Source organism: Dermochelys coriacea, chromosome 2, assembly GCF_009764565.3.
Source record: "Dermochelys coriacea isolate rDerCor1 chromosome 2, rDerCor1.pri.v4, whole genome shotgun sequence".
NCBI classification, from domain to species: Eukaryota; Metazoa; Chordata; order Testudines; family Dermochelyidae; genus Dermochelys; species Dermochelys coriacea.
In genome coordinates this window covers 78,039,353-78,048,207 of record NC_050069.1, presented here as the reverse complement: position 1 = coordinate 78,048,207, position 8,855 = coordinate 78,039,353, and the positions used below count along the sequence as shown (strand labels likewise).

The following is an 8,855-nucleotide window of genomic DNA, read 5'->3' as shown; positions in this document are numbered from 1 at the left end:
TGTAAAACCATGTTGTATTTTCTCCCATTTACCATTGACTTCAATGTCCTTAACTAATTTCTCCTTCAAAATTTTTTCCAGGACCTTGCATACTACAGATGTCAAACTAACTGGCCTGTAGTTACCCAGATCACTTTTTTTCCTTTCTTAAAAATAGGAACTATATTAGCAATTCTCCAATCATTCGGTACAACTCCTGAGTTTACAGATTCATTAAAAATTCTTGCTAATGGGCCTGCAATTTCAGGTGCCAATTCCTTTAATATTCTTGGATGAAGATTATCTGGGCCCTCCGATTTAGTCCCATTAAGCTGTTTCAGTTTTGCTTCTATCTCAGATATGGTAATATCTACCTCCATATCCTCATTCCCATTTGTCATGCTACCATTATCCCTAAGATCCTCTTTAGCCTTATTAAAGACTGAGGCAAAGTATTTGTTTAGATATTGGGCCATGCCTAGATTATCTTTAACCTCCACTCCATCCTCAGTGTTTAGCGGCCCCACTTCTTTCTTAGTTTTCTTCTTATTTATATGGCTATAGAACCTTTTACTATTGGTTTTAATTCCCTTTGCAAGGTCCAACTCAACTCAACTTTTAGCCTGTCTCACTTTATCCCTACATGTTCTGACCTCAATTAGGTAGCTTTCCTTGCTAATCCCTCCCATCTTCCACTCCCTGTATGCTTTCTGCTTCTTCTTAATCACCTCTCTAAGATGCTTGCTCATCCAGCTTGGTCTACAACTCCTTCCTATGAATTTTTTCCCCTTTCTTGGGATACAGGCTTCCGATAGCTTCTGCATTGGATCAGCCAGTGCCCTAATCACTGGGCTATGGGATAATCTGATGTAGGGAATTCCTCACTCTCTCCTGTTGAAGCTGTTCCACTGTGGAGAAATAATCAGAAAAGTTACTGGTGCAGGGGACTGGTTCCTAGGTCTTCCACCTCCCGGGTGAGTGCACTAACTACCAGACTACAGAGTCACTCATATAATTGCTTTCTCTCTCTATGGCCCAAAGACTGAAGCCATAAAAATTTGTTTCGGGGTGATCTGTCTGAGGAACCAGAGCAAGCCTTTATAGGAGACTTAAGACTTCACTTCCTCTCTTGACAATAACAAAAATAGCAACAACATTGATGCTCTTGAGACAGTTTTATGAAGCTTAGTGAAAAATCACATCTGACTACTTGAAAATCACATCTGACTCCACAAACTGTTTCATACAAGTAAAAGAGCATCTTGCTATACAAATGAAAGGAAAGCCAGAGGCTAACAAAGAAAAACTCTTTTCAGGTAAGCATGGGGGCACTTTAAGAGCAGACAAGCAGACTCCCAGAAAAATAAAATGTGCTTGACTTATATAAAATAATAGGAGGCTCTTGCTCTTCAACTATGTATTCCAGCAAAAAAGGATAACAATACGTAAGACATAACAACCCATAAAACACACACATGCTGACATAGCCACTGTATTCAAAACAGTCTTTCTGCTCCTTCCTCTCCTCACCTCTCCTGTAAGGATGGTATCAAATGCTCCCTCTCCCCGTCCTGTACCCCAAAACTCCTCAGTTCCTAAAGGGATAGTGGGATAGCTCTGCCTGCTTCTTGCACTACCCCTGATTGGTTGCTCTACCCCAGGAGGAAGGGAAGTAGGGCAGGCAGCCATCTAGAGGGGATTTCCCTCAGTCAGGGCTAAAATTTACCTGAATGCTGGGACTTCTTGCCAATCTCACTATAAGGTTCCAGCAGGTACCAAATCATGTTACTTGTAATGAAACCATGAGAGCTAGTGACAGTCTTTACTGTGTCACCTACAAGAAGTGAAAGGGACAGGGCGGCCTCTGGCTTCAGTCCCATTACTAGGAGCAGGCCTCGGTGGCCATTTTAGATAAAGGCAAAACTTCATCAAATAAAAGGCAGAGCTTAGAAAATCATGAGACTATTTAAAAAACAAAAAACACCCACCAAATATAGTGACACTTGTAATAAAATTGTGATTGCTGGCTACAGTGTCTTCTCATCCCCAACCCTTACTTCCAATTGTCTGGAAGATCTTGATATACATTAAGTTACATGATTGTGTTGGCTAATATTATTCAACCTCCTCACCTGTGAGGCATTATTCAAGCCACATGAATTCCTTTGAAAATGCATGCCAATTTTGTAGCAGGGATGCATAACCCTACAGCCATTTCAGGCATCTAGATGCAAATGCTAAATATTCATTTTTTCTTTCAAAAATATTTCAGTGTTACTGTTGTTAAAATTATATTTCATCAGTAACCCTCCCCTCCCCAGCCATTAATACATAATACAGCAAGGCGCCCAAGAGAGCATCATGAAGCCATTTTATTTCCAGTAATAAAATGGGCAGAAATCAAAAGTGACAGGGGGAATACACCAACAAATCTAACAATAAGAGCAACTCAGTCCAAAGAGGGATCTTAACATGGCAGTTGGTGAACTGCATGGCTAAGGTACACACACATCAGAGAGACAGTCTCACAATGGGATCAGCTTCAAAAGGTGTGACACTGTATAAGAGACAGGTGACCATGTTTATAATGATGTATCATCACTGATGTATGACCACTGTTGCACAATTGTGATAAATCTTGTACAAAGTATGTCATGTAAGGTGTCAAGGTTCCTTCCCCACACTGAACTCTAGGGTACAGATGTGGGGACCTGCATGAAAGACCCCCTAAGCTTATTCTTACCAGCTTAGGTTAAAAACTTCCCCAAGGTACAAACTTTGCCTTGTCCTTGAACCGTATGCTGCCACCACCAAGCATGTTAAACAAAGAACAAGGAAAAAGCCCACTTAGAGATGTCTTCCTCCAAAATATCCCCCCAAGCCCTACACCCCCTTTCCTGGGGAAGGCTTGATAAGAATCCTCACCAAATTGTACAGCTGAACACAGACCCAAACCCTTGGATCTTAAGAACAATGAAAAAATCAATCAGGTTCTTAAAAGAAGAATTTTAATTAAAGAAAAGATAAAAGAATCACCTCTAAAATCAGGATGGTAAATACCTTAGACAGTGGTGAGCTGGAGCTGGTTCGCACCAGTTTGCTAGAACCGGTTGATAAATTTAGAAGCCTTTTTAGAACCAGTTGTCCCGCGAGAGACAACCTGTTCTAAAAGGGCTTCTAAATTTAACAACCGGCCAAAAGTGGCGCCTTAGGTGCCGACTCCATGGGTGCTCCGGGGCTGGAGCACCCACAGAGAAAATTTCATGGGTGCAGAGCATCCACTGGCAGCTCAGCTCCCCGCCCCGCCCCGCGCCCGGCCCCAGCTCACCTCCGCCTCCTCCTATCAACCCGCTCTGCTTCTCCACCCCCTGCCCAGTTTCCAGCGAATCAGCTGTTTGTGCGAGAAGCCTTGGAGGGCTCAGAAGCAAGCGGTGGCTTCGTGCTCAGGCCCAGGGAGGTGGAGGTGAGCTGGGGGGGGAGGCGGCACGCGAAGAGGGCCACCCGCGTGACAGCACGTAAATCCTGGGGGGGGCCGCGCAGGGGAACCGCTCCCTGCCCCAGCTCGTCTCCGCCACCCTGTGCCTGAGAGCAAAGCCACCGTTTGCTTCTCAGCCATCCCAGGCTTCCTGCGTGAACAGCTGATTTGTGGGAAGCTGGGGGGTGGGGGTGTGTGTGTGTGTGTGTGGAGAAGCAGAGCGGGGCAGCACGTTCAGGGAGGAGGCAGAGTCGGAGCAGAGGTGAGCTGGGGCCGGGCCTGGGGCAGGGAGCTGCCGAGCACCCACCAAATTTTCCCCGTGGGTGCTCCAGCTGGATGCTTCCTGGGAACTGCCCCAGGTAAACCCCACCAGGACTCCCCACCTCACCCCCTGGCAGATCCCTCTGGCTCTTGGGGGGGATGGGCACCCACTACGGTGGCCCACACAACCCTCCTGCCCAGTTCTGGGGGCAGTCATGGGAAAGGAGAGGGGGGTGAATGGAGCAGGGGTCCCAGGGGGGCAGGTTAAGGAACACGGGGGGGTTAGATGGGGCAGGAGTCCTGGGGGGTTGGGGGTGGGCCACAACCCCCTTGTGGGGTGAGGGGGGGAACCAGTTAAGATTTTGGCAGCTCATCACTGCTTACAGGGTAATCGGATTCAAAACATAGAGAATCCCTCTAGACAAAACCTTAAGTTACAAGACACAAAAACAGGAATATACATTCCATCCAGCACAGCTTGTTTTACCAGCCATTAAACAAAAGGAAATCTAATGCATGTTCTAGCTAGATTATTTACTAACTTAACAGGAGTTGTAAGGCTGCATTCCTGGTCTGTTCCCAGCAAAAGCATCACACAGACAGTCTAACTCTTTGTTTTCCTCCCTACAGATTTGAAAGTATCTTGTCCTCTCATTGGTCATTTTGGGTCAGGTGCCAGCGAGGTTATCTTAGCTTCTTAACCCTTTACAGGTGAAAGGGTTTTGCCTCTGGCCAGGAGGGATTTTATAGCACTGTATACAGAAAGGTGGTTACCCTTCCCTTTATGTTTATGACATAAAGTATCATTGGAAAAGTCATAGTCTGTTAAAATATGATTATCCTGTTTACATGCCTGTATCATTGTATATTAAGTTATGAAATTGTGTGCGTTTGTTTTTCAAATCTTTTGTGTTTCTGGGTAACACCCCCAAGATCAGAGTTTAAATTCAGTCTGAGCTATCTGGAGCCGAGTGCTGGCAAATTTTTAAAAACCTGCGGGAGCCCGGGCACATCCTGCAGGGCTGAAAGCCCGAGCCCCGGTGCGCCCCAGGGGGCTGAAGCCCTGAGCCTCCATGCCACAACGTCCCTCCCCAGGCTAAATCTCTGAGTCCCGGTGCCCCACCCCAGAGCTAAAACCCCAACTGCCTCCCCGCAACCCCACAGCTGAAGCCAGGAGTGCCAAAGGGATTGGGGGTGGAGGGTGGACATAATCTCTGAGAATTTAAACCCTGCACAAAACAGGTTGGCTAGCCAGTCTGCTTGATGGCCCATTAAGGAGAATCAGCTCTTCTAGGGACCCCGCCCGAGATCCCTTCAGGCAGCACCTAGGCAATGAATGGCTCATGATTCAGCAAGACCCAGGACTCCATGTTTGCACCAGTAACTTTCCAGGCACCTGGACTAAGAGGTATCAATTGCAGACTGTCCCATCATTCTTGGACTTCATTCCTGCTCCATCTCTGGACTATGATTTCTAGCAATAATAAAGAATAAAAAAAGACTGATGACTTCCCCCAATCTTTTACGTGAGCCAGAGAGATTTATTGCAAGCTAGCAGAATTACCATCTCTGCTAATATCCTGACCTACACTCTGAGATCAATTGTAATGTGCATGATTCCTTGAACCAAATAACTCTCTTCTTTTCTGTTAAACAATCTTTAGTTTAGGCTGCAGCATGGTATTTGGTAAAATCTGAACTATAGATTGACCTGGGGTGTGTGGCTGGTTCTCTGGAACTGGAAAAACCTTACATGTGGTGCTTTTGGTTTTAATAACCTTATGTCACAAAGGCCAATTATCTCAGTGGTGATAGCGGCTGGATTGCCTATAGGTGACTGTTTTGGCTCCATGTTAACTAGTTTAGTGATGCAGTAGCTCACTTTTGTTACTGGCTTGGTAACCTCTAATGATAGAATAAACCACCAGTTTTGGGTGTCTGCTCTGTTTCCTACAGTCTGTCCTGAATTGGGCATTTTCAGCTGTGACCCAAACCAGGTACAGTGACAAAGAGATTAGGGAAGCACAGTTGAGGTGAATTCAGTGCTACTAGCCTCTGGGGGGGTCATTGCTCACTAGGGTTGTTGCCCCTTGGGAGGAATGAGACTCAAGAAACTACTGGTTTGGGGTATTGTCCATAGTTGCTGTGATTTTGTGATCATGAGCACCCGTGACAAGTACAAACTCCTCAGAAAATTAGCATTAGGCACAACTGACTACTAGAGCTGTTGACCCTGGGGTGGAGCAAATGTGAGGTAAATCTAGCAGAAGGGGTCATTGCTCGTACTGTAGAATCAGCCACAAAACTGCGAGCCTCAGACATCATTTACACATGACAGAGACTATATAGGAAACACTCAGAACGACAGCCACCCCCAACCCATAGCCCAGCCCAGCCACCAACTGCCTCTCGGAACTTCCTTCTAATTTACAGCAGGAGGGAGAAGAGCCAGGAGCCATTTTGAGCTGTTGTCCACAAGGAGCATGAGGTATCAACCTCCGCCCTAAGTTGGTAGTAGGGCATATTATGATAACAGCACAACAAATGCCCCATTCCTGGCCAGTCTCACTAGCTGAACTCTGGCTGTGGCTGTGTTTTGAAATGGGAAGCATTGCTTCCTGGACATGCACTATTGAGAAGCTAGCGTACTCAGGTCTGTCCTTCAGGGGCCAGGACAAAGTGTCAGGCACCATCCTGAGTTTCACCCGCACTGAACCTTCCCTTTTACAGTACCCATGTAATGATGGCGACCCTTGGGGACGCCCCAGTCCAGCTGTGTACCTGGGACAGGTGGTTTTCCTCAGCACAGATGGATTTGAAAGTAGCCTCCTGCCACTGACCATCCCTTCTGAGCTAGAGACCCCAAATGCCTCAGTCAGTGCCACGGCCTTTGTGAAGAAGGATCGGTTAGCAATGGTAATAAATGGACGGGTCTATCTTTACATCTTCATGGCTGGGGAGGAGGAATGGCTCCCAGTACAGGGGATCGATTCCTTGGTCACTGAGCTCTCAAACACCCACTGCTGCTACCCAGGGCAGGACCCAGACTGCCAGGCCATCAGTATGACTATTTTTGCCTATGAGACTGGGCATTCAGCCTCCAAAAGCCACATCTTCCTGTCAGAGGATGGGGGCTACACGTTCACCCCTCTGAAGCTGAGCCCAGAACTGCAAGGGGTACTGCTTGGTGTCTACAATTTTGTTTCCCTCTCCCAGATTGGGATTCTCATCAACCACACCCAAAGCGGTAGGGAAAGGAAAGGAGGAGGGGCCTATTTCACATACACTGGGGGCAACATGAGCAACATGTATAGCCATATCTCCATGGGCTTCCACCTGAAGTCCACAGGGGGCCCAGATGTCCAGAGTATCCAGCACCCTCACCTGTGGGGCTTCACCATCCTCTGGACAAAAGACACTCTGCTGATCTCCTCCAATAATGGCTTGCTTGTGGAGCCAGTGACTGTGCAGCAGCCACAGGTGCTTTCCAGAACCCCCCATCCTTTCCCTGGCAGCGGCCTCTGCCACGTGGTCACCAGCAACAGTGAGATTGCAGTCCTGACCCAGGACCATCAGCTCTTCCATGGCAGCCTAGACATGGTCTCCAGAACTATGGTGCACATTGGAGAGAACCACCACCACCACGAGAAAGGCCTGTGCAATGCAGTGCTGATGTTCGACAAGGTAGGGATGCTAACCGTGTTGAGCCCTGTACCTAGCAATAGTTCCTCGGCCTATAACTTCCAGAAATGCACCTTCAATGTGCAGTTGCTGCTCATGGACGTTTGGCCATTTCTGCAAGAGTGCCCAGTTGAGATCCTCAAGGGCCATTTCCACAACAAGATCCATTATATCGACATGCACCAGAAGCTGAACCTTAGTGCCACGTTTGTGCCAAAGCCGGGCACTGAGGCTTTTCCGATGGTGACTGTGAGTAACCCCCATGTGCTAGGGTTCCAGGCAAAGATAACAGAGGGTGGGTACACATATGACAGGAACACCAAGTACAGCTTGCACATGCAGCTTCTGCAGCAGTGTTTCTCTGGCATGGCAGACCCTCATTTCAGTGACACATTCCCCTCTGGCGGGATGTCTGTCCTTACTGTGGACATCCCCAACAAAGGCACCTGCTGCATTGATATGCATCCTTTGTCTGCACTTATCAAAATAGGTTGCCCACCTACTAAACATATTAAAGTTTTTAAAAACACAACAGCATGCAGCAAAGGCTTGTTTAATCAAGGCACACTGCAAGATAACTTCACTTATTCTATCAGTCACAATGTATACGATCCAAATTTTCTTGCCACACCACAGTTAGGTCAAAGTGATCTTGAAGTTCTGTACGAATATAGTGAACTGGGGTGTCCTCTTCTGCTGTATTACGATACTCCTTGGCTGCCAGTCCTTGAACTGTGGGAAAATAATACATTTGTGGAGTATGTTTCTGCTGACTTTGTTGTGTTTGAAGTCAATGGAATGTATAATTATGATTATCTCTTGACAGCTGCTGAAGCCAATTGTATCTCTCAACCTCAGAATTGGACTGCTTTAATACAAAAGCAAGATTCTCCAAATCCACATACTGCATGGAGCAGAATGAACTATGAAAGCTGTAAGAATCACGATAGACCTAAATTAGTATCACCCTCAGCCAAATATCAAATTCTTGCTCAAAATAAAAAGAACAAGATCACTTTTTCACATTATAATGGCTTTTATATCTTTAAAGTCATTGTTGTGGACAAATTATACAGTTACTGTGAATTGTCTGCAACTGTCAGTGTATATGTCACTGGCGCCCTCCCAAAGTCTTTGTTACATGCTTGGACAATGCTGACAGCTTTTCTGACTATCATTCTGATTGCAATTTTGATGGGATACCTCTTACCTAAACTATCACTTATGAAAAAATCCCCAAAAGTTAAAGTATTTTGAGCATAATCATTTAGAAACTCAGTATGGTGTTCAAGAAAATTAATGGGGGTAGTTTAAGAATTCTCATAGGCTAGTTTTATAGTTCAGGAGAGCAATTTTTTTTTTTCATGAAATAAGCCCGATTGAGGCAGCCTGGTTAAAATAAGGAATGCCTATGCATGAAAGAGGAAATGATAAAAGGAACGGTTATATGTTTTCTAAC

The 8,855-nt window shown here is 46.1% G+C and overlaps 1 protein-coding gene across 1 annotated transcript; it reads left to right on the top strand.

The window, feature by feature from the left end:
- The first annotated feature begins 6,316 nt into the window (after positions 1–6,316).
- On the top strand, positions 6,317–8,653 carry CATSPERD (cation channel sperm associated auxiliary subunit delta). Its single transcript, XM_038389060.1, has one exon. It carries the CDS (start codon positions 6,317–6,319, stop codon positions 8,651–8,653), a length of 2,337 nt encoding a protein of 778 aa, XP_038244988.1.
- Positions 8,654–8,855: the final 202 nt, after the last annotated feature.

Coding starts and splice junctions, on each gene's coding strand:
- CATSPERD (XM_038389060.1), top strand. CDS start 6,317: ATGGGAAGCATTGCTTCCTGGACATGCACTATTGAGAAGCTAGCGTAC.